This window comes from Lathyrus oleraceus, chromosome 1, assembly GCF_024323335.1.
Source record: "Lathyrus oleraceus cultivar Zhongwan6 chromosome 1, CAAS_Psat_ZW6_1.0, whole genome shotgun sequence".
Lineage (NCBI taxonomy): Eukaryota > Viridiplantae > Streptophyta > Magnoliopsida > Fabales > Fabaceae > Lathyrus > Lathyrus oleraceus.
Genome location: NC_066579.1, coordinates 378801310 through 378828456, shown reverse-complemented (window position 1 = coordinate 378828456; position 27147 = coordinate 378801310). Strand labels below are relative to the sequence as shown.

General features: G+C 36.8%; 1 protein-coding gene across 6 annotated transcripts; it reads left to right on the top strand.

Moving 5' to 3' along the window:
- Positions 1-11560: 11560 nt before the first annotated feature.
- On the top strand, positions 11561-26627 carry LOC127137921 (pentatricopeptide repeat-containing protein At5g55840). 6 transcript variants are annotated; one of them, XM_051064343.1, is made up of 7 exons: positions 11561-15006; positions 15098-15135; positions 15239-15550; positions 15642-15714; positions 16130-16214; positions 25417-25484; positions 25579-26627. In XM_051064343.1, exons 1-2 carry the CDS (start codon positions 11763-11765, stop codon positions 15130-15132), a joined length of 3279 nt encoding a protein of 1092 aa, XP_050920300.1. In that variant the 5' UTR covers positions 11561-11762; the 3' UTR covers positions 15133-15135; positions 15239-15550; positions 15642-15714; positions 16130-16214; positions 25417-25484; positions 25579-26627. The 6 variants fall into 6 exon arrangements, with proteins under 6 accessions (XP_050920300.1, XP_050920295.1, XP_050920290.1 ...); XM_051064338.1 differs by having other exon boundaries at positions 15642-16047; XM_051064352.1 differs by having other exon boundaries at positions 11571-11686; positions 12101-15006; positions 15642-16214.
- The last annotated feature ends 520 nt before the right edge of the window (positions 26628-27147 follow it).

Genomic DNA, 27147 nt, shown 5'->3' with positions numbered 1-27147 from the left:
AGATTCAGTCAATTTGACCTTAATTTCAATATGAATGATATGGACAAATTTCTTCCTGAACTGCTAGCCATGTTAAGAACTACTGAGCAGAATCTGAAGTCAAAAGGGAAGTCCATTCTGATGATCGAAAATGGAAAGAGACAAAACAAAAGACCCACTAAGCAGGGTGATAAAGGGGAAGGCAATGAAGTTGCCAAACCCAAACCAACTGCTCCTGCTTTGAAGCCTAATGGAGGCATAACAAAGGAAGACACCTGCTTCTATTGCGGTAAGACCGGACACTGGAAGAGAAACTGCCCAAAGTACCTGGAAGATAAGAAGAATGAAGTAGAGACTTCAACTTCAGGTATTTTTGTTATTGAAATTAATTTATCTATTTCTGCATCATGGGTATTAGATACTGGATGCGGTTCTCACATTTGTACCAATCTGCAAGGCTAAAAAGGAGTAGAGATTTGGCAAAAGGTGAAGTTTACCTACGAGTTGGCAATGGAGCAAAGGTTGCTGCTTTAGTCGTAGGAACTTATGTATTGACTTTACCTAGTGGTTTAATAATTCAGTTAGAGAACTATTATTATGTACCTGCAATTAGCAGGAATGTTATTTCTGTTTCTTGTTTAGACAAGTTTGATTTTTCATTTATAATAAAGAATAATTGTTGCTCCATTTATTTGAATGATATATTCTATGCTACTGCACAAATGAACAATGGACTATATGTCCTTGATCTTGAAATGCATATTTATAACATTAATACTAAAAGGATGAAACTTAATGAGTTAAATCCAACTTACCTTTGGCATTGTCGATTAGGCCACATAAATGAGAAACGCATTTTCAAACTCCACAAAGATGGACTTTTGGACTCTTTTGGTTATGAATCATATCAGACATGCAGATCTTGTTTAATTGGAAAGATGACAAAGTCTCCATTCACAGGAAAAGGTGAAAGAGCTTATGATCTTCTGGCCCTCATACATACTGATGTATGTGGACCGCTGAACATACCAGCCAGAGCAGGTTTTCAGTACTTCATCATATTTACTGATGATTTCAGTAGATATGGTTATGTGTATTTAATAAAACACAAATCAGAGTCCTTTGAAAAGTTCAAGGAATTCAAGAATGAAGTACAAAACCAACTAGGTAAGAATATTAAAACTCTTCGATCAGATCGAGGTGGTGAGTATTTAAGACTAGAGTTTGATGACCATCTGAAAGAGTGTGGGATCCTATCCCAACTTACTCCTCCCGGAACACCCCAATGGAACAGTGTATCTGAGAGAAGAAGTCAAACCTTGTTAGACATGGTCCGATCCATGATGAGTCACGCCGATCTCCCAAACTCCTTTTGGGGACATGCACTATTGACAGCAGCTTACACACTTAACCGTGTTCCATCCAAAAAGGTTGAGAAGACACCATATGATATATGGAGTGGTAAGAAACAACATATGTCTTACATGAAGATTTGGGGTTGCGAAGTTTATGTGAAACAACAAATTTCAACTAAGCTTGAGCCTAAATCTGACAAATGCTTATTTATGGGGTATCCTAAAGAAACAAGAGGGTATTACTTCTACAATCCTTCTGAGGGCAAAGTGTTTGTCGCTCGAACTGGAGTTTTCCTAGAAAAGGATTTTATTTCCAAAGGAATCAATGGGAGGAAAGTAGAGCTTGAAGAAATTCAAGAATCACAAAGCATTGATACACCTATGGAGGAATTAGAGCAAGAAACACAAGTAGTTGTGGAAGAGCAACCTGCTCAAGTAGAACAAGACCATCGTAGGTCAAGCAGGATACGTCACCTACCTGAGAGATATGGATATCTCATAACTGATCAAGGTGATGTATTATTCATGGATCAAGATGAGCCTGTGACCTACCAAGAGGCCATAACTGGTCCCGAGTCTGAGAAGTGGCTAGAAGCCATGAAATCTGAAATGGATTCCATGTACACAAACCAAGTTTGGACCTTGTTAGAGCCTCTTGTAGGAGTTAACCCTATAGGATGCGAGTGGGTCTTCAAAAAGAAGACTAACATGGATGGTAAGGTACATACCTATAAGGCAAGACTGGTTGCAAAAGGATATAAACAAATTCATGGGGTTGACTATGATGAAACCTTTCCACCAGTTGCAATGCTTAAATCTGTTCGGATTTTACTTGCTATCGCTGCATATCATGATTATGAAATACGGCAGATGGATATCAAAACTGCTTTCCTTAATGGGAATCTTCTTGAGGATGTGTACATGACACAACCTGAAGGATTTGACATACCAGAAGAAGCCCAAAAGATATGTAAGTTACAAAGATCAATCTATGGATTGAAGCAAGCTTCCAGAAGCTAGAATCTTCATTTTGATAAAAACAGTAAAACAATATGGATTCATCAAGAACTAAGATGAGCCTTGTGTCTACAAGAAGGTTAGTGGGAGCATGATCGTTTTCCTGGTATTATATGTAGATGACATATTACTCATTGGAAACGATGTCTCTACCCTGCAACAAGTAAAGTCTTGGTTGGGGAAATGCTTTTCTATGAAGGACCTAGGTGAAGCAGCCTATATATTAGGAATCAGGATCTATAGAGATAAATCACAAAAACTGCTTGGCCTAAGTCAGAGTACATACATAGACAAAGTGTTGAGACGCTTTAATATGCATGATTCCAAGAAAGGATTCATACCTATGCAACATGGCTTGTGTCTTTCAAAAACACAATCCCCTTCAACTAAGGAAGAAAGGGATCGCGTGAATAAGATTCCATATGCATCTGCAATAGGATCTATCATGTATGCCATGTTATGTACTTGACTAGATGTCTCTAATGCTTTAAGTGCAACGAGTAGGTACCAATCTGATCCCAGTGATGCTCATTGGGTAGCTATCAAGAATATCCTTAAGTATTTGAGAAGGACTAAGGACTCATTCTTGATATATGGAGGTCAGGAAGAGCTTGTTGTAATTGGATACACCGATGCTAGCTTCCAGACAAATAAGGATGACTTTAGATCGAAATCTGGTTATGTGTTTTTCTTAAACGGTGGCGATGTGAGCTAAAAAAGTTCAAAGCAAGATACAGTTGTTGATTCTACAACTGAGGCCGAGTATAGTGCTGCCTCAAGTTCAGCAAAGGAAGCTGTTTGGATCAAAAAGTTCATTAGTGAACTTGGCATAGTTCCTAGCATTGTGGATCCCATTGGTCTCTATTGTGATAACAATGGTGCTATCGCACAAGCTAAGGAGCCTAGATCTCACCAACGATCCAAACACATACTTAGGCGTTATCACCTCATTCGAGAGATAATAGATAGAGGAGATGTGAAAATATGCAGAGTACCTACACTTGACAATATTGCTGACCCACTGACAAAGCCTCTTATGCAGCAGAAGCATGATGGCCATACTAGATCTATGGGCATTAGGGGTATGCCTGATTGGCTCTAGTGCTAGTGGGAGATTGTTGGTGTAAGCCATAAAGGCCAATACTTTTGGTACTTGTATCGATTTATTAATAATAAAAGGCTTTTTCTTTATTATGTTTGTTTAATAAAGTCCCTAGAATAACTAGTCCGTTTAATGTATCAAGTGTGACTTAATCATGATCCCATTAAACATAAGGACATTATTCTTAAAGTATTTGTAGTCGAGCTTTGTTGTGAAGTGGGATAACATTAAATCATTAAGACTATTATGTATATAGACTGATGATCACATCTCATGAATCATGGATAAGGAGTTATCAAGTCTTAACCATAAGTATGAATATTGAGAGTAATATTTATACTGGATTGAACCGCTATGAGAATACTATATAGAATGTTATGCTAAGTGTCATAAGTTATTCTCATGGTGATAATGGTGTATACCACCCTTTGACTTGAAACCACTATGTACCCTAGATGTAGAGTCGAGCGCCTTATTGTTGATCAACCATTGTCCGTAACTGGATGACCATAAAGACAGTTGATGGGTACTCCACGAAGCAAGTTGAGGGACATGAGTGACCTAGATGGAATTTGCCCATCCTGCGTAACAATATTGAACTGGACAAGGATGACACGGTCCATGCCTTGTGTTCAATATAGACATAAGGGAAAAGGGTAATTGTATACATACGTATTATCACAAAAGGATTTGTCAGATCACATGACATTTTCATGTCTTGGGTATCAGTGATGTGTTGCTAGATACCGCTCACTGTTTATTATGTTAAATACATGATTTAATATAATTGCTAATGCCGCAAAAACCTACAGGGTCACACACAAAAGGACGGATTGATGAGAGATAGAGTAACTAAGGAACACCGTAAGATACGATGCACTTAAGTGAATTATAGAACATCGTAAGGTACGGTGTACTTAAGTAGAATACGAAATATGGTAAGGTACCACACGCTTAAGTGATTTTGGCATATTATAAGATATGGGCCACATACACTTAAGTGGGCTTTTTAGCTTGCAACCCACACAAGTGGTTCTATAAATAGAACCCTTGTGCAGAAGCATTTGTGCAGTTGCAATTTCGTTTCTCTCTCTCTCTCTCTCTCTCTCTCTCTCCCACTCACTCACTCAAAGCCTTCATTCGTAGTAGCTAACACTGAGATTGAAGGAATCCGTTTGTGTGGACTGAGTAGAGGCGTTGTCACCATTCAACGTTCGTGATCGCTCCGTAGATCTGCATTAAAGGTTTCAATCACCACAAGAGGTAACGATTCTATCACTGATCATGCCCATTCGTAAGGATCACTAAAGGAGATTTTTTTTTTAAATTCCGCTGTGTTTTGGATCACTCTTCTCCTTTAGATTGTTGAACTTGACTATGTGAATTGTCATAAGTATTATGTGATCTATTATGATATTGTAACATGTTGGTTTATGAATTGAATGTGTATGCTTGAGCTATTTTTATGATGCTGTAATTTGAGTGCTTGGTTTGGATTGCATTTAGCATGAACATGGTTTGTTTTGGATGGCATTTGGTTTATGTATGCGATGATGTATGATGAATTTGATGGAAATGTGAAGTTATTTGAAATGACTTAGCATGGTAGATGTATTGCATTATGTTGATGTTTGTTATAGGGATTGATGGATAAAATTTTGTTTATGCTTGCAGGTTTGGTATAATAGGTTGGCATGGTTTTGTAACTTGGCATGGACAAGGTTTTGACAATGACATAATGCATCATGGACACGAAGCATACTTGACCATTTTTGAGGTTAATAAAGATGGAGAAGACTTGGAAATAGGTCTAGGGTTAGAAGTAGGATTAGGTCAAACTCTGGTCAAGACTTTGTCAACGGTTTGACCAAAAGTCAACATCTGACTAAAAGTCAATTATGGGTCAAACTTAGGAATTTTCATGTAATCTTCATTTTGGTTATGTATTCTCTTGTATCTGACTTTGTAATGAATTTTGACTCGTAGTTGACCTTCTTTTTAAGTAAATTAAGAAAAGTTTCCTCCTTTTTTGAATTTGAATTTGAATTTGTTTTGAATGCCTTAAATGTAAGGATCTGTATCCAAATGAAACCATGATGTACTCCCATGATAGTGGCAATGCGTAAATCAATATGACTTGGTCAATAAAAAGCAACATTATGTGGCTGACTTTGTTGACCAAAAGTCAACTCTAGTGTGAACGAATTCAATTTTTACCTTTTTCAAAAAACATCCAAAATGTGTCATAATCCAACTTAAATAAGAGCTCAAATGATTAAGTTTAGAGTCAATATTCAAAAGTTGACATATAACACAATAACTTCTTTTTCACGCAAGCACATACCAAGAGACCCTTATACTATAAGACTTGTCATTGAGAGACTTCCTGATCCAATAGCATCTAATAGAATTCACAATAACTTGCATCACAAGTCACAATAAGAGCATCAATCATAGTCATCTAATTAAATCTTCAATATTCCAAATGTTGAGACAAACCAGTTGAAATCATGAACCTTTTAACCAATGATGTTACCTTATACAAATGAATGGAAATGAATAATTCTAAATTAATGTTAAGAACACTATGTAGATGAATTGGAGGTTATAAGTCAAATAAAATTGAATGAAGGTAAGACAAATTTTAGGATTTGACACTGATGTAGTGCTGCAAATCTCTAAGGCAATTGAACGCGGAAATAAACCTACAAAATTAGCACTCTAACTCCCAAATTAATGAGAAATATATGTACCTTAAACCTTTCAAAGTGGAAATATATGTATTTTTCATGCTAATCTTTTATATCACCTAAATGTACTTAGCGATAGTCCTAGATTTGGTTTTTTTACCGAGATAACCCACTTTTTCGAAAAAATTCCAAAAATACCCCACTTTTCAGCAAAATTCCCAATCTACCCCACTTTTAGGAGGAGGTGCCAATTGAATTGGCGACCCCTCTTAAAAATTGCAAGGAGGCGCCAATCCAATTGGCGACTCCCTTAAAAAAGGCTTAAATGAAAAAACCTCCAACATGAAAGTTGTAGATCTTTTCAAGAAAATGAATTTGGATATAAATTTTGCATCATTTGGATTTTTTATGAGAAAGTTATGGGCAGTTGAAGTTGGACTTCTGAGTTTTTCAACTGTAATCTGACCTATAATGTCTTTCATTATTGCATGTGTTTATTTTAGAGTTATGAAATTTTGTCCAACATAACATTTGAAGTAGACATCTCAAATTTTGCAATGCACTTAGTCCCACCTCAAAATAATTAAAAATGAGTGAGTTAGGTCCCTGCGAACTTGACCCAAAATTAGGGTTTCTGTCAAAATGACCTATAATGTTTTGAAATGAATGATGAGCTTCCAAGTTTCAAATGAATTTTTGATGAACATGAAAGTTGTTCATATGGCGACTGTTGTTAAAACTTGAATGGAGGCGCCAACTCAATTGGCGAGTCCCTCATAAAATGCCTTTTTGTCTTATAAATAGATGCGTTGTGTGACCTATTGTTCCACAACTCATATAATCATTTGGCTATCATGTTTGGTGTTCGTCGCCGATACGGTAAGGTGATTTATGCGAGAGACAAACCTCAATTGTTGATGCTGTTTTGGAACATCACCACGTTAGATCAACTGAAGAGGGAGCTGGTTCGATGGTTAGACGGGAAAATACCAGAAGGGGAAAAAATCAGAAGTATTGAGAGACTTGACAGTATCTTTGGTTGGGTGCGAATGAAGACTGATAAGGATGCTAGGGAAATGATGTTCGGTCGAGACGACATTAATTTGATTGTTGTAATAAGTTAGAATTATTTATGTTTTCAGATGTTTTGTATTGATGTTGGTTATGAAACTCGTTGTAACAAGAACTTAATGATATATAATGATTGATTGTTACAAAAATACAATGTCACAAATAGCTTAAGATCTAGATACCATGTTACAAAAAGCTTAAGATGTAGATGATGCTCCTTGATTGGGACAGTTATTTTTGTTGTGTCCTGGTTGACGACAGATACTACATAATCTTATCATTTTATCTGTGGAATCCATCTCTGTTCTAATACGTGTGCTGTTTGGCCTTCCTTTCTTCTTTCTACGCATCTCTTCATTGTGCCAAACAATATCTCCTTCATATGGAGGCCAGTAATCCTCCATTGGTAGTACTGAAAAGCTTTGACTATATACATTCATGATGGTGTTGGCCTTGTACACATCAGATAAATGGGTGTAAGCGTCTTGTCGAGTATAAGCGCATGCTGCAATGACATGGGAGCAAGGTATGCGGAAGACCTGAAATTTTCCACAATCGCACCAACTTCTGTGTAGTTTAACCGCGTAGGCTAAATTTGGTCTCCCCTCGTTGTTGCCCATTGTTTCCTGGACGCTGAAATTTTGTCTATGACGGTCAAACACTGTTACATCGTGTGTCGTAGCTTTGATGCTCTCCTCTTTCATGACCTTCATGCAACACTCACTGAATACTTGTCCGGACATTAACACTGTACTCCATCTTTCACCTCTGGTTGCGAACATAGAAGCCAACCTATAATAGGTTGATCTTACCAAGGCGGTTATCGGCAGATTTCGAATTCCTTTGAAAACCCCGTTCATGCATTCCACAATGTTTGTTGTCATGTGGTCAAGGTATACTACTCTCACGCCTAAAGTCATATTATAATAGTTTATATTTAGATGAGCATTCTACCGAAGATGCTCGAATAATCAAAACTAGGTGTTACATTATGTTGTTACTAGGATCCTTTTTATTTCCCGAAGGTAGTGGTTCTAGCATGCATATTATGTACTTACCTCTACTTAGACATGTAGATAGAATAGGTAGTTACAGTTGGGGATCCGCATGTCTAGCCTATCTCTATAGTTCGTTGTGCAAAAACTCCCACAAAGACACATCTACATTTTCTGGATGTGCTGTTTTGCTACAAGCATGGGGATGGTCAAGACTACCGTCTCTAGCACCGGTCAATAACAACCCCTTCACTTTTCCATATGCAAAAAAGTAAGTTATTTAAATTGCTATATCTTTACTTACTTCCTTACAGTTTAGTACCCATAACTAATTTATTTTAACTTTTTGGTGTAGATGGTCGGCACGCGGTATGAATTACAGCAGATGTCTGAGACACTGTATTACTCAGTATCGCAACCTGTTGGATCACCTTCGACCGACAGACGTAAGCAAAATAACTTCATTAATTCGTCATATTATGTTGACTTTTTCTACATTCATTTAAATCCTATCGTCTTTAACATTTCAGTTCATTTGGCGTCCATACCTTAATATGGATCATGAGCATCAGGTCAACCCTGAAGACGCAACCGTATGGACAGCATGCACACCAATAATACGGTTCACAACAGTGGAGATGCACAACACCGGTCGTGTGAAGCTGCAGTTCGATATGGTCCAGAATATCCCAGACCCCCCAGCTAGCCTAGGAGAATGGCATATGCGTAAAGTGAACGACCAATGGAACTTCAACCCTTGGCAAACCTTCGCAAGATCAGAGTGTCGCAAGTGGAAGCACCGTCATGACCATGTCTTAACTGACGCAGTCATGGCAAATGAGGTAAAACCAAGTCGTACTTATATGGCTTGGTACAGATCGGTTGGATTTCAATTCATCGCCGATGATATGTACCTCTACGACCCACGCCAGACAAGTTACACACAAGAAGGATCAACATCTAACCCCCAACAACATTCTCAGCCCGGTTACTCACAACCACCTATCCGTCAAACTTTCCGTTCCACAAACACACAAACATACAACCAAAACATGCCATTCACCCAACCCCAATACCAAGAACATCCCCCATACCACCACTAACAAATGGACCATCAACCTCAGACCGAACATCACTTCGCACCCACACCATCACCCTACCAAAGTCGCCTTAGCCAAAACATTAACCGCCCCTCCTCCTACCGTAGCCAAGAACCCCAAACATCACAATACCAAAACATCCCACAACCATATCTCTTCCAAACACCCCAACAACCTTTCCAACCGTTCCTAAACCCATCATTCACACCCATGTCTCCCTTCAACCGTCCCGGTCGCCCATCCATGAGTCAACCACACCCCAACTTCTCTGGCATGGGTCATGAGCTCAGCTACGCCGGTACACCATCATTGAATACTGAAGACTATGCTGAGTTGGCTGAATACCTCAATGGATCTTCTCCTGTAGGAGGTAATGACGCTCCTGGACCATCAGATGAACAAACACCGGTGCAGAATCGTCAACGTGGGTTAGGGCCAAGGGTTAGGGTAGCTAGGGGATGTGGGACCGGAGGTCGGTTAGGTGATCCCGGTCATCACCATTAGGATTCTTTGTGTAAAATCCAAATTTTATTAATATCAATTCATATTATATCAAATTTATCTTTGTGTAAACTCCAAACATTAGGTTTCTTTGTCTAAACTCCATTTTGGCAAAATTCACATACACATGTTTTGACTGAAACCCTAATTTTGGCAAAACTACCCAACTATCTAACTCACTCATTTTTTATGATTTTGAGGTGGGACAAAGTGCATTGGAAAGTTTGAGATGTCTACTTAAATTGTTATGTTGGACAAAATTTCATAATTCTAAAATAAACACATATGATAATACAAAACATTATAGGCCACATAACAATTGAAATGTCAAAGAGTCCAAGTTCATGTGCCCATACCTTTCTTATAAAAAATGCAAATGATGCAAATTTTTTGTCCAAATTCATTATCTTGAAAAGATCTACAACTTTTATGTTGAAGGTTTTGTCATTTGAGACTTTTATCATTCAAACAGAAGGGCTTGAAGTTGGTCCCTTTTGGCAAAATTCACATACACATGTTTTGACAGAAACCCTAATTTTGGGTCAAGTTCGCAAGGACCTAACTCACTCATTTTTAATTATTTTGAGGTGGGACCAAGTGAATTGGAAAATTTAAGATGTCTACTTCAGTTGTTATGTTGGACAAAAATTCATAACTCTAACACAAACACATGCAATAATACAAAACATTATAGGTCAGATAACAGTTAAAATGTCAAAGAGTCCAAGTTCATGTGCCCATACCTTTCTCAAAAAAATTGCAAATGATGCAAAACTTTAGTCCAAATTCATTATCTTGAAAAGATCTACAACTTTTATGTTGAAGGTTTTGTCATTTGAGGCTTTTATCATTCAAACAGAAGGGCTTGAAGTTGGTCCCTTTTGGCAAAATTCACATACACATGTTTTGACAGAAGCCCTAATTTTGGGTCAAGTTTGCAAGGACCTAACTCACTCATTTTTAATTATTTTGAGGTGGAACCAAGTGCATTGGAAAATTTAAGATGTCTACTTCAGTTGTTATGTTGGACCAAATTTCATAACTCTAACACAAACACATGCAATAATACAAAACATTATAGGTCAGATAACAGTTCAAAAACTCAGAAGTCCAACTTCAACTGCCCATAACTTTCTCATAAAAAATCCAAATGATGTAAAATTTATATCCAAATTCATTGTCTTGAAAATATCTACAACTTTCTTGTTGGAGGTTTTTTCATTTGAGCCTTTTTTAAGGGAGTCGCCAATTGGATTGGCGCCTCCTTGCAATTTTTAGGAGGGGTCGCCAATCCAATTGGCGCCTCCTCCTAAAAGTGGGGTAGATTGGGAATTTTGTTGAAAAGTGGGGTATTTTGGGAATGTTTTCGAAAAAGTGGGTTATCTCGGTAAAAAAATCCCTAGATTTGGTATGGATTCTCCGAAAGATGGTAGAGATCATGACACAAAGGATGCCGCTGCCTGCATCGAGTTCCTTGCTCAATGTATCCATCATTATTTGATCTGAATCTCTTAAACTCGTACCATTATAAAAATCAAGCATAAAAAGTTTAAATTGGATTCTTATTTTTTTTTAAAGTATGAATTTATTTATTTTTGAATATTAAATTGAGTTTTTTCCTCTTACTAAATCAAATTAGTTTATTTTTCAAAAATTAAATTAAATAATTTTTTAAAAATAATTTTTTTAACACTTATATTAAATAACTTGTTTTGTAGTATTTTATTGATTAATATACATCTGTAAAAGTTGAAAATGTTGTCATGTAAACAACGATAACATTTAACTACGTTAGCTCAAAATCTAGAATTGAAGTACCTGGTAATGGCTTTATACTCATACAAATGATTCATCTTTCAATTTTTCATCATTCAAGGTAACCCTCTCCAAACCCTCCTTTTCCCCCTTTTTGTTTCTTATTTTCAATATAAAGTTTGTATTTTTTTTTTGATATGGACAAGAGTATTTATACATTCTTAACTATACACCGTTGGGAGTCCCTTAATCGCATGAATTATAGGTTAGCTTCTCTTAGACCTGTTCATGGAATCCTAGCTTTTAAATTCCTCAATTGGCTCATCAAACAACCTAATTTGGACATCAATCATTTTACTCATATCATTTCCACTACTACCCATATACTTGTTAGAGCTAGAATGTACACTTTTGCCAAAACAACTTTGAAACATATGTTACACATGCCTATTGGTTTCAACAATGTTTTTGCTGCTTTGATAGAGACATACCCTTTTTGTCATTCAAATCCTGCTGTTTTTGACCTACTCATTAGGGTTTGTTTAAGGGAGAACATGGTTGGAGATGCTGTAAAGACTTTTCATTTGATGGGTTTTCGAGGGTTCAACCCTTCTGTGTACACTTGTAACATGGTGCTAGCTTCATTGGTAAAGGACCAGAAAGTTGATTTCTTTTGGTCCTTTTTCAAAGATATGCTTGCCAACGGGGTTTCTCCTAATGTTGCCACATTCAACATATTGTTGAATGCTTTGTGTGGACGTAGCAAGTTTAAAAGCGCTGCATTTCTCTTGAGGAAAATGGAAGAAACCGGTCATTTTCCAACTGTGGTCACTTACAATACTTTGCTTAATTGGTATTGCAAGAAAGGAAGGTATAAGGAAGCTTCTGAGCTTATTGACTCCATGGTATCTAAGGGTATTTCGGCCGATGTTTGTACATATAATATGTTGATAGATAGTTTGTGCAGAAAAGGTAGGAGTGCAAAAGGTTATTTAATATTGAAACGGATGAGGAAGAGTATGGTGTATCCTAATGTGATCACATATAATACTCTTATTAATGGATTTGTTAAGGAGGGGAAGATTGGAGTTGCTACAAAAGTTTTTGAGGAGATGTCGTCATGTAACTTGTCACCAAACAATATTACGTACAATACTTTGATTTTCGGTCACTCTAGCAATGGCAACATTGCGGAAGCCTTGAGACTTTTTGACGCGATGGTTTCACATGGTTTGAGACCTAATGAAGTGACGTACGGAGCTCTTTTAAATGGGATATCCAAGCATGCTGAATTTGGATTGGTTTCTAGTATTCTTAAGAGAATGAGGATGAATGGTGTTATGGTTAATCATATTAGTTATACAACAATGATCGATGGATTGTGTAAGAACGGCCTGCTTGAAGACGCTGTACATTTGCTGGAGGATATGCTAAAAGTTTCTGTCAATCCCGACGTTGTTACATTTTCGGTACTCATCAATGGATTTCTTAGGGTGGGGAAGATAAATAACGCAAAGGAGATAATGTGTAAAATGTACAAAGCGGGACTTGCGCCAAACAGCACTTTGTATTCAACATTGATCTACAACTACTGCAAGATGGGAAACCTAAACGAGGCGTTAAATGCTTATGCAGTTATGAACCACAATGGTCATGTTTCAGATCACTTCACATGTAATGTGTTGGTTTCCACTTTTTGTAGATCCAAAAGACTTGAAGAAGCCGAGTATTTTATGGACCACATGAGCAGGATGGGTCTCGATCCTGACTCTGTTACTTTTGATTGCATTATAGATAGTTATGGAAATTCTGGTGACGCATTAAAAGCGTTCGCTATGTATGATAAAATGAATAGTCTAGGCCATTTACCAAGTCAGTTCACGTTCGAGGGTCTATTGAAAGGACTTCTTCTTGGCGGACATATTAATGAAGCCAAAATATATCTGCATAGACTTAGTAACATTCCTTATGCCATTGGTAGTCTTTTCTACAACACAATGCTTACTTTGACATCAAGATCTGGAAATTTATCGAATGCAGTTACCCTTCTCGATGAGATGGTTATGAATAATTTTGTGCCTGACGACTTTACGTACACCAGTCTTATTGCAGGACTATGCAGGAAGGGCAAAATGGTCCCTGCACTTCTTTTTTCAGGAAGGGCAATTGAAAAAGGTTTATTATCTCCAAATCCTGCTGTTTACACTAGTTTAGTTGATGGTCTTCTTAAGGAAGGACATTCAAAAGTTGCTTTATATATTTTTGAAGATATGTTGAACAAAGGTGTTATCCCTGATACTATTGCATTCAATGTTCTCTTGGATCGATACTCACGGAAGGGAGAAATGTCAAAGGTAAATGATATCCTTTCAACAATGAGGAGTAGAAGTTTAAGCTTCAACTTGGCTACTTACAACATTCTCTTGCATGGATATTCAAAGAGGCATGACATGGCAAGATGTTCTCAGTTATACAATAAGATGATCGGACATGGTTGTGCGCCTGATAGGTTAACATGGCACTCTCTTATTCTTGGATATTCAAAGTCTGGATCATTAGATGTCGCTGTAAAACTTCTAAGAAAGATAACAGTTGAAGGTTTCAAAGCTGATTGTTTTACGTTAAACGTGCTTGTTAGTAAGTTTTGTGAACGGAATGAGATAAAAACGGCACTCAATCTGGTAAAACAAATGAGTATGTTAGGAGTTACTCCTAATGTTGATACATACAATGCCCTTTTTAGTGGATTTATTAGAACTTGTGCTTTTGATGAAGCTCATTGTATTTTGCATGCCTTGTTGGAAAATAGTTATGCTCCTACATGTAAACAATTTACCTCGTTAATTAAGAGCATGTGTAGAATGGGAAATATAAAAGGAGCAATGGAGCTGCAAGATGAGATGAAAACCCTCGGGGTTGGCTCCCGAGGTGTTGCTATGAGCGCTATAATCAGAGGGCTTACACGTTCAAGGAAAACTGACAGTGCTGTTAACGTTCTTGATATCATGCTTGAGATGCGAATCATTCCAACTGTTGCTACTTTCACGACATTAATGCACACCTATTTCAAAGAAGCGAATGTTGCCAAGGCATTGGAATTGAGGAGTGTAATGGAACAGTGTCATGTGAAGCTTGATGTTGCTGCATACAACGTTCTTATATCTGGCCTTTGTGCCAATGGTGATGTTCAAGCTGCTTTTAAACTTTATGAAGAGATGAAACTAAGAGATCTTTGGCCTAATACCTCTATATACATAGTTCTTATTGATTCATTTTGTGCCGGAAATTATCACGTTGAAAGCGAAGAGCTATTGAGGGATTTACAGACCAGGGAATTGATGTCTTTAGATTTATGTGGAGGCACTGAAAGACTGAAAGAACTATTGATGATTGCAAGGAAAAAATTAATTCGTACGAGGTGCAAAACAAGAAGAAAATATGGTTAGTCACAACAAGATACTTTTTCTTTTTCTAGAATCTGAGTTGGCATGAAGGATGTTAAAAATAAGAACTCTGATGGCACCATTCACAGGAAGACCACTCGTCGTATCTCCAGAGGGAAACTAAATGGTAGGTTTATTGTATATTCCTACTAGATTCTTGTTGTAGAATGTCTTCAATAGTTTTCAGGATCCGATTCATTTTGCTCTTGGTTTGTTATTCCCATTTGCAGCGACAAATACTACAAGTTGAAAAAGGAGGTGCGAAACAGATGGTGTGACATACACTAATCCTGCCAAGGTTTTGAAAATTTCAAATATGGGTGCAAATCTGGGAGTTAGCAAACAAGTTACTGTGGCACGGAGTGGTGAATCCTAGTCATCAGATTTATGTCCTAGATCTGATGGATGAGCATGGATTCTGAAAATAACTCATCTCAGTTGTCAAATGGTAAGGGTCTTTCTGCAAGAACAAATAGGGTGAATTGCGTAACCTTCTTGTAGCAGCCGAAAGTGCGGATATTTTGAAAGTCCCTCAGTTGAAGGTGATTGAAGAATAGTAAATGTGTGTTTTGGTCATACTATCTCGGGCATCAAGATAAGTCAGATTTCAACTATTTATTTTCCATTTTTCAGGCACAAAATTACGTTTTAAAGGGAGCAAAATGCACGACCAGGTCTTGTTGTTCAACTTTGAGTATATCAGGAGGTTCTGTCAAAAAGTCATTGATGCATTTGTCTTTAAAATTTGTGCTTAATCTTCTTGGCATGCATTGAACAACTTTTGTTCATTTTATGATGTGCTTCCTCAGTCTATGCAGTGGTCATGTATGTTTATTTAATCTTCCTTATATGACATCTTTACCTTTCATTGTTCAAATGTTAAAATTTTCTCTTTTTGGTAACTTATTAGTTGATATTATAGATTATAATTTATTCTCCCCCTTTGTTGATACCTACTACTCCTTTACCTTTACAGGTTGTCGTTTTCCTGATTTTGACTAAGGTTTTGTTAAGTGCATGCATTCAACTCTATAAACATGTAAATTCGGCTTCAGTTTTATCAATTATGTGTTAAAGAATGTTTTGGAAATGTAATGTTATTGTTGCTTTCCTCCTTGCAGGATCATACTCCCAAAATACACGTTGCACATTGACTGTTGACATCAAATTGGATGTGTTGCGACAGTGCTTTTAAACCTTTACCTTGTATGTTTCCACTCGCTCAAAGTAATCTGGTCTTCACGGGGTTAAATATATATATTTTAATCATCGGCATGCTATATTAATTTTATGATAGCTCTTGAAGCTTTTATGCCAAGAATATTTTGATGTTTTGATGATAATAATATGTTTTGCAAATTATGTGATGATAATTGCAAGGACAAAATATAAACGACTTAGAAAATAGGTTTTCAAGTATTTGAGTTATAGGGTGTCACAACTTGTTAAACTTATATCCTGTTGTTTTACCTTAAAGGATGAAACTGAAGGTAGCTTTTGTGCCATGTCATCCCATTTGGCTGATGCTTCCATGGCGAATGTCTCTTATTATCTAGACAACTAAATTTGCTTCATTTGTGTAGTGCAAATATGAATCTAACATGATCAAACTGTTATTTGGACTTGGCCTTTTAGGCTCGTACCATTACAAAGATCAAGTAACAAGAAAGTTTAAAGTATGACTTTATACTATGACTTGATACTTTTCAAAATTAGTATAAATTTATTATTTATTATTTTGAATATTGATTATTCCTTTAAATGGCTAAATTAGATTAGTAGTTTTTAACATCTACATTAGATTAGTTAAAAGATTTGTTTCGTAATTTTATTTTTTTAAAATTTAGTATATATCCCAGAGGTAAAAAATGTAAGGCATGTTAAAATTGTTTTTTATTTAACGTTAATTTACTGTCAGTTAGAATAAGCAATGTTAGTGCTGTTAGTGAGTTGTTGCTTTTACCTATTCTCTTGCCACTATCCCACATTTTTAGTGTTTGTTAGAGTGGGCTATTTTTTCTCTGATTCAGTTTCTGTAAGGCTATTTAAGAGCCATTTCTTTTGTTCAATGAAATAGGAGATATTCTCCCTATTATTCTGTAAACACATATCCTTCACAATTGGTATCAGAGCTCCTCTAGAAGGGGCCTGATCAATACTTGAAACGCAGCAGTCTTTTCAAGCAGATGGCAGAAAACAGCAGTTTTGTTCAACCATCAATTCCAAAGTTTGATGGTCACTATGATCATTGGGCAATGCTCATGGAGAACTTCCTTCGATCCAAAGAATACTGGAGCTTGGTTGAAAATGGGATCCCTACAGCAGTTGGGGGTACAGAATCAACTGAGGCACAAAGAAAAACTGTTGAAGATCAAAAACTCAAGGATTTAAAGGTAAAAAATTATCTTTTTCAAGCAATTGATAGATCTATCTTGGAGACAATCTTGAAGAAAGAAACGTCAAAGAACATTTGGGACTCAATGAAGCAGAAGTATCAAGGAACGACAAGGGTTAAACGAGCACAACTACAAGCACTTCGAAGGGAATTTGAAATCTTGCAGATGAAAGCTGGAGAATCGGTGAACGAGTACTTTTCTCGAACCCTCACCATAGCCAACAAGATGAGAACTCATGGAGAGACTATGGGAGATGTTGTTGTTATTGAAAAAATTTTGCGGTCCATGACTCCGAAATTCAACTATGTGGTTTGCTCCATTGAGGAGTCAAATGACATTGACGCCTTATCAGTCGACCAACTACAAAGTAGCTTGCTGGTGCATGAGCAACGCATGAATGTTCCTGTTATTGAAGAGCAAGCCTTGAAAGTAACCTATGAAAGCAGAACAAGAGGTCGCGGTCGTGGTCGTGGAGGATTTCGCGGACGAGGAGGAGGAAGGGGCATGCCAAATTTTGACAAGTCCACTGTGGAGTGTTATTACTGCCATAAACTTGGACATTTTCAATATGAATGTCCAAGCAAGGAGAGTGAAGTCAATTATGCAGAATTTCAAGATGAAATGCTTTTGATGGCATCCATGGAAAATAAAGAATTAGATAAGGAAGAAGCATGGTTCATTGACCCAGGGTGTAGTAATCATATGTGTGGTAAGAAGGAAGTATTCTCTGATTTGGATGAAAATTTTAGTGAAACTGTGAAGTTGGGAAATAATTCCAGCATGGCTGTGAAAGGAAAAGGAAATGTAAGATTTCAATTGAATGGAATCTCACATATCATTACTAGTGTGTTCTATGTACCTGAGCTAAAGAACAACTTGTTGAGCATTGGTCAGCTACAAGAAAAGGGGTTAACTATCATTTTTCAACATGGAAAATGCAAGATCTATCATAAGGAGAAGGGCTTGATCATGGAAACAACAATGTCCTCAAACAGAATGTTCATTTTGCCGGTTAAGCCTCAGTCAAATGTATCGGCTTGTTTCAACACAATTACTGAAGACTCAACTCAGTTATGGCATTGTAGATTTGGACATTTAGGCTTTAAAGGCTTAAGGATACTTGAGCAAAAAAGGATGGTGAATGGTCTGCCACAACTCAAAACTCCCTCTAAAATTTGTAAAGACTGCCTTGCGGGAAAGCAACAGAGGGATCCATTTCCTAAAGTGAGCACGTGGAGAGCATCTCAAATCCTACAGTTGATACATGCTGACATATGCGGGCCTATTACACCAGCCTCAAATAGCAAAAAGAGGTACCTAATTACTTTCATTGATGACTATAGTCGTAAAACATGGGTATATTTTTTAGTAGAAAAATCTGAAGCTTTTGACACTTTTAGAAGCTTTAAAAATCATGTGGAGAAAGAAACAAGTATATTCATCAAATGCTTGCGTACTGACAGGGGTGGTGAATTTACATCACAAGCATTTAATGACTTTTGCAAGGAGAATGGTATAAATAGGCAACTGACGGCTGCATATACACCACAACAAAATGGTGTAGCCGAGAGGAAAAACAAAACCATTATGAACATGGTTCGTTGCATGCTGTATGAGAAACAAGTTCCAAGGAATTTTTGGCCCGAGGCTGTAAATTGGACTGTTCATGTGCTGAACCGATGTCCAACAGTTGCTGTGAAAAACAAGACTCCTGAAGAAGCTTGGAGTGATGTAAAGCCATCAGTTGAGTACTTTAGAGTCTTTGGATGTGTTTCGCATGTTCACGTACCCGACAGAAAAAGAACAAAGCTAGACAGAAAAAGTACTAGTTGTGTTTTACTTGGAGTAAGTGAAGAATCAAAGGCATACAGGTTGTACGATCCAATTTCTCATAAGATTATTGTTAGTAGAGATGTTGTCTTTGAAGAAGATAAAAGTTGGGACTGGAATAAAAGACATGAGGAAAACATCAAAGAAAATTTAGATTGGGAAGATGAACAAGATGAGTCTGCCTCTGCTGCAAGTGCAGAAAATGATACAAGCATCAATGAAGAGATACAAGGAGAACTTGATCACTCTGATTCAAACGATTCAATTGAAGAGAGTCGGCAAGATTCAAATAGAAGAATAATACGACGACCTGCATGGATGAGGGATTATGAAAGTGGAGAAGGATTGTCAGAAGAAGAAGAAAACATGACTAACATGGCCATGTTTGCAGGTGCTGATCCAATTTCATTTGAAGAAGCTGTGAAGAGTGAAAAATGGAGAAATGCCATGAATTTGGAATTAGAGTCAATAGAGAAGAATGACACTTGGGAGTTGACAAATTTACCGGTTGGTGGAAAGAAAATTGGAGTGAAATGGATATTCAAAACAAAGCTTAATGAGAATGGAGAAATAGACAAACACAAAGCGCGACTTGTAGCAAAAGGATATGCTCAAAAATATGGAGTTGATTATAATGAAGTCTTTGCACCGGTGGCAAGATTAGATACCATTCGACTAGTGCTTGCACTTGCTGCTCAAAGGGGATGGACCGTTTATCAGTTGGATGTAAAGTCGGCATTCTTGCACGGTGTACTAAATGAAGAAGTTTTTGTGGAACAGCCTTGCGGATATGAAATCAAGGACAATGAGCATAAGGTGTACAAGTTAAAGAAAGCACTTTATGGACTGAAGCAAGCTCCACGAGCTTGGTACAGTCGCATAGAATCATACTTTTTGAAGGAAGGCTTTGAAAAATGCACTCATGAACACACTTTGTTTGTTAAGACAAGTGCTGGAGGTAAAATTCTAATTGTAAGCTTGTATGTTGATGATTTGATATTCACTGGCAATGATGAGTCAATGTATGTTGAATTCAAAAAATCCATGATGGTTGAGTTTGATATGACCGATTTGGGAAAAATGAGGTATTTTTTAGGTGTTGAAGTAATGCAAAAGAGTGATGGCATATTCATTAGTCAAAAAAAATATGTGATGGAAGTATTGGAAAGATTTGGAATGGACAAAAGTAATTCTGTTCTTAATCCAATGGTTCCTGGAGAGAAACTTCAAAAGGATCAAGATGGCATGAAGATTGATAGTACTTACTACAAGCAGATTGTAGGAAGTCTTATGTACTTAACGGCAACTCGACCGGATGTTATGTTTGCTGTTAGTCTCATAAGCAGGTACATGGAGCATCCTACTAAACTACATTTGCAAGCAGCAACGAAAATCTTAAGATATTTAAGAGGGACAGCTGATTATGGTGTGTTTTACAAGAAGGGCGGAAATGAAGAGCTGGTCGCGTACACGGATAGTGACTATGCTGGTGACTTGGATGATAGAAAAAGCACGTCGGGATATGTGTTTCTATTGAGCTCTGCTGCAATATCCTGGTTATCTAAAAAACAGCCTGTAGTATCTTTGTCTACTACAGAAGCTGAATTTATAGCTGCATCTACTTGTGCTTGTCAGGCTGTTTGGTTGAGAAAGATTTTGGAGAAGCTTGGACATACTCAAAACAGCTCAACAACTGTTTATTGCGACAACAACTCAGCAATCAAGCTTGCTAAGAATCCTGTAATGCACGGTCGTAGCAAACATATCGATGTTCGATTCCATTTTCTTCGTGAACTCGTAAAGGATGAAACTATAGAACTAGTTCACTGCAATACTCAAGAACAAGTGGCCGATGTGATGACAAAGCCTTTGAAACTTGATGCTTTTGTGAAATTGCGCAACCTATTGGGAGTGTGTCAACTGCCAATAGTAAACTGATTGTTAAGTAACATTCAGTTCAAGGGAGGATGTTAAAATTGTTTTTTATTTAACGTTAATTTACTGTCAGTTAGAATAAGCAATGTTAGTGCTGTTAGTGAGTTGTTGCTTTTACCTATTCTCTTGCCACTATCCCACATTTTTAGTGTTTGTTAGAGTGGGCTATTTTTTCTCTGATTCAGTTTCTGTAAGGCTATTTAAGAGCCATTTCTTTTGTTCAATGAAATAGGAGATATTCTCCCTATTATTCTGTAAACACGTATCCTTCACAAGGCATGTAAGTAAAGTCGTATTTCGACATTATTCCATATTAAGGTGGGAAATCAATAAATTTCTGATTGCTTTACAACCAAATTATGAGTATGAAATTACTACCCTCATCTTACGACATCGTAAGTTTTTCACCACACCATCTCATTAAACCAACAAAAATCACGCTAGCATGATATTTGAGGTGAGTGATTTGGTCCTCGTGAAACTTCAAAGCTATAGAAAAGCAAAAGTGGTCACTCGATTAAATTACAAGATTTTTAGAAGGTTCTTTGGACCATTCCTAGTGGTAGAACGCATTGGTACAATAACATATAAGTTGGGCCTGCCACTTGAGAGCCGATTCATCCCATAACCCACATGTCTATGTTGCGAGCTTACAAAGGCCTGCCAATCGACCTTTATTACACCTAATATCTATTTTGATCGGCCACATTTGCAAGAAACATAGTTGTTCTCACAAACAAGTGTTGTTGCAATGGTCTCACAGCTAACCAAAAGATGTTATATGGGTGTATTTATCACCTTCCGTTGATTTTCATGGAATCCTTAACATTGAGGGCAAGGTCAATTTCGAGAAGGAGGGAAGTAGTGATATCTTTGGTCAATTTAACTGTTAGATGCTGAACCCATTTAACAATTGGTGGAAATTGGACTGACACATAACCCATCAAGGAGAAGACATCTCAACAAGAGATGACAATGGATACGTTCGAACTAAGGCGTCATAGAAAACCAGCATAGACCCACAATTTTAAAGTGAAGGGCCATGTTATTATCTAGTAACAATAAGAATAACAAAGCAGTTAAGATCCAATAATAATCAAAATTCCGATGTTTTTGAAAGATATCAAGAATAATTAGTGAATGAATTTTAGATTTTGCCATTGACTCAAAGAGTGCTCTTTATCTTTACGACTAAACATGTGTCTCTTATTCAAATGAGCTTTTTGATATGTGAAACGGTTCTATGTTTATCTTCAGAGATGTCGTCGACGATGACTTTTACATCATATAATCCCATTTAGTTGTTAATTTCATATATGATTTTTTTGTTGATTTAGACGATTAAACCTATTTCATTTATATAATACAAATTTAATCAAACATGAACCAATAGTTATTTGAATTGAATCTTATAAATTTAGATTATACTTGTCAAAAAGTACATAAGTGTGTGATACTCTTAAGCTAGTAAGGATGACCAACGACCTTAGTAGTTTTAGAATGGTTAGAGCTTGTTTGCGGCATCGAGAGATCCTATTCGGTGGTGTTTATGGTGGTGAGAGAGGATTAACTCACATAAGGTGAGAGACTCTGTGTTTACGCATTTTGCGGGTTAGGTTATGATCTATCCCCTTTTCCATTAGGAAATAGGTATTTATAGAGATATCATGGGCCTAGGGTTTCCTTGAAAAATGATAACTGGCCACCCAATCAATAATGGACTGTTAAATCCCTATTTCCAAGGGAGATTTGAGTTGGATTGTTGGATTTGATTTCTCTCTGACCGAGGAACGTCTTTTCCCACATTTTATGCGTCCGGGTGAGTACAAAACACCTAGGTTGAGGCGATCCATGTGTGGAGGGCGGTAGATCGAAGTTGACCCTTAAGGAAAATCAATAATCCTCCCCTCTCCACAAACATATCACTACACAGTTCCTCAAGCACGAGGGCTTTTGGTAAACGATGAAGTGTTTTAAACTTATGGCTCTGGGGATGTCTGTCCTAGGATACCCAAGTCCCCCAAGCGAGGTGTCGAGCCCCTTGGACGTGACTTTGATAAAGCCCTTAAAGTTCATTGGACCTCGATTGGCAAAGCTCCAAGTCTCTCAGGCGAGACATTGAGTCCCCTTGAAGCAGAATTTATATCAAACACTCAAACAAGATTTTAAATTCTCTCGAGGCAGACTTCAGTCGTGCTCTATTGGTCTGATAGTTAAGTTATATCCCGCTCGAGGAAACTCTAAGTTACTTAGGCGATGCGTTTGAGATAAGTTTGTTTGATGTGACTCTTAGTCTCTCGAGCGATGTTTTATATTAGGCTTTGATTAATGGGACTCATAGTCCCTCAGACGAGACATTGAGCCCCTTTGGGGTGAAACTTCTATCAAGCCAGCAAACATTGCACCTTTTAAACTTAAAAATGCAAAAAATTACGTTAATGTATGCGCTCGCCAGCAGAATAACGAGACATACACATTAGATAATGGTCCATGTCTAAATTCTTGGTCTGTCCCACACGAAAATACAGATAAAATATATATGTCCAACAGACCAGACTCGTTTTACCACTCCTACTTGGATACACTTTATCTTCTTGTTTGTTTATCTGTGTTTATCTCTTAGATGTATTCAAAGATGACTTTTGTGTCATGTGATCCCTTTTAGTCAAACATAAACCAATAGTTATTTGAATTGAATCTCTTAAATTCACACCTTTATAAAAATCAAATATAAAAAAAAAATCAAATTGAATATAAAAATAAAAATTTATTTATTTTTAGACGAGATTAATTATTTTACAATGTCAATTCATCACCCTCATCTATTTTCATCAGCATCATTTTTTCAATTAATTTTTGTTTGAATATTAAATTAAGTTTTGTCCTTTGACTACATCAAATTAATTTTTTAATTAACAATTAAATTAAATAATTAAGTAAATATTTTTTTTTGAAAAATTAAATTAAATAACTTATTTTATAGTAATATTTTATTGATTTACCATACATCTATAACTTTGAAAATGTTAATAACATTTAAACATTTCAAAATTCAAAGAACTTCATCCAAACGTCTTTTAGAAAAAGTGCTTCTCTAACCCCAAACTCAAACCTCGCAACGCATCCATTGATTTTCCCCCAAACACTACACTACTGGTGCGTCATCGTCAACCACTCCACTCCGTCGCGTCGTCGTCACCGCGTCCATTCATCTTCCCTCTTTGTACAACACCATCCTGAACGGCGGACGATGAAAGCAACGGCGGCCGAAGTTGCAATCTTTGCCGACACAAATCTCGGCACTCGCATTGCTTTCAATTCCCCTTTCCACATTACCGCCGGAACACTCAAAAGTAACAACAATAACTACAATCTATTACTTTTATTCTATTGCTTGCTTTTAACTAGGTTACCCATTTTCAAATTCATGAGATTAGTCTATTTATGCTTCTGCATGTTTGTGTTAGGTTAGGAAAGGGAATCTTTTGCACTTGCTATAGCCATTTATTAATTGCTTCATATATTTTACTTTTAGCCCTCACATTCAAGTATTTATTTCAAATATTATAGATATGTAAAGTTTAGATCAATGTAGTAGTAGTGACTAATAACATAAAGATTAGATGCAGATTTTGCTGGTGTTTAGGAAAACTTTCCATATTGGATCTATCTGTGTACTTGTTGGTTATGGAGACTATGTTTGGATACCATGAAATGAACGGAGTGGAATGGAAAGGAGCATAGTAGTATGGAGTGGCGCGGAGTGAAGATTTCATTCCATCCTTTGGGTATTTTAAGATGGACCAGGCAAAATTTTCATGAAGCCCAAATCGGAGGGGAAGAAATATGATGGTAAGTGATGGAAAATGGAGTGGAATCCATACCACTCCATTCTGCGCCGCTTCATCCAATTTTAATTGATCCAAACAATGGAACTTCATTCCATACCATTCCATTCTGCCCCATTCCGTCACATTCAATCAATCCAAACATACCCTAAATTTTGAATGAATTGAAAACATGAAGTAGTAGGAATGTTTTTCCTAGAGGATGACTTATGGAAATTGTAAATCGAATTAAATGGCTTGTTGTTGTTTGGAAAGTCGCCCCATGAATCCTGTGAGTCTTGAGATGTAGGAAAATTTAGACTTTCTGTTATTCACTTCTCTTTAATGGACTATGGCTTAACAGGGGGAGTATATCAGGTTCTGTCAAGAAAAGTCATTGATGAAATTATTGTTCTGCAGGAGATTTTGAGAAAGTGCACTTCACTTGTTTACCGGACATAGGAGAGATTCAAGTTCAGGGATTAATGGTATATGCTTTCTTTTTCAGTATGTGTCTCTTTTGTGAGTTTCTGTTCTGGTACAAGAAGTTTGTGTTGATCATATTACTGCATATTCTGCTAGGTGAGGCGTAAATCATGTTTCTACTACCTGCCTGATTCCTTTCCTGTAAAGAATGTTTTCCCAAAGATGAGAGAAACATGGTTTCTCCATGTGGAAGTAAGGCCTTTAAAATGTTTGCGAGTTCCATGTTTACCCTGTGATGTGGCTATTACTTTAAAACAACGGAACTTAATGACTTATAACTGTGAAAATAAAACAAGATGCAACTGTGAAGAAAAGAGAGAGGAAGAACTTAATCCCTGCGCATATCCATCAGAAGAGAATGAAGTTATTGATCACGTTTTGAAGGAAAGGGGAAATTCTCATGAAAATTCCGAGCATGAAATGCCAGAAAGAGACTCCTGCAGATTTGGAGACAAACCTACCAGCACGGCCAGTAAGAGTCGATGTGCGATGCCAGAGACTAATGTTGAATTTCAGGTTGAGTTGTGTGCTAGCTCAGTGCAAGAAACTCCGAGTAATATGTCGACACAAGTAATATCAGTCTCTGGTATAATCAATAAATATTTTTCAGGTTTCAATGCCATTGACAAATTTAGCAGCTCTTCAAACTCAGATGTTACATCAAGAGCTGTTCATAGTGAGATTGAAGTTCAATCTAACACCAGAGCACAAAGTTTCTCAAAGAAACAAGTTGATTCATTATCGCAGTTCTCTCCCAAAATACCTCCACATGTTCCATTGCATGTGGAATTGGTTTCCAAAACTTCAGGTAGCAAAACTAGGAAATCCAAAGTTGAGAAATGTAGTAAAAAAAGAAGATCCAAAGTTGAGAAATGTAGCAAAAACAGAAGATCCAAAGTGGGGAAATTTCTTCTATCAGCTTCGAAGAGTCTCGGGGCTTCTAATAATAACTCGAGTCCTGCACTCTCTTTATGTAAATTCAAAAATATAAAACTACTAGAGGAAATATCTCAAATTAATCGTTCAATATTTTCCATATGTGATAGTGATGATTGACGTTATTATCGTGTAGACTGTCAAAAAGGCGTATATATGATGTAACCAGTTATATTGATCTGTTTATTTTGGCAACTACATTGAACTCATAGATGTTCTAATTTGCGGTAAACATGTTGTAACTTTAACATATATGTCGCAAGAAAGCAAGCAGATCTGCAATTGTCTAGCAGATTGTTACCAAAATAGGATTACAAAAGATTACAAAAGAATCCACTTATAAATACTTTATAAATCTGATAACACCTATACAAGCACCTAGACTTGTATTACCATGAAAAGATCCATCAATAATAAATTTAAAAGGAATTAATATTGAGAATACGACACTTAATATTGATTTTCATTTTAGGACTATCTTTAAAGATGCAAGATTAAGGTAAAGGAAGGGATGCAAGATTATGGCTGCTTGTAGAAAACTTCTAAATAGAAAAATCAATTTGATCGATAACGGGAGGCTTGAAACTAACAATTACGCAAAACATGATTGATAATAGCTCAATTTCAATTATTGTCATCACAAAATCTCTTTTTCCATTCTATGGTGTGTCTCACACCATTGAAAATCTAAAACTGTCCTCATTTATTTTTGGATATGCATTTCAGGAT

What these genes read in the sequence shown, in the direction of transcription:
- LOC127137921 (XM_051064343.1), top strand. Translation starts at nt 11,763, where the DNA reads ATGGACAAGAGTATTTATACATTCTTAACTATACACCGTTGGGAGTCC. An exon ending in CAAAACAAGAAGAAAATATG is followed by an intron (nt 15,007 to 15,097) that starts GTTAGTCACAAC and finishes CACCATTCACAG; the next exon opens with GAAGACCACTCGTCGTATCT.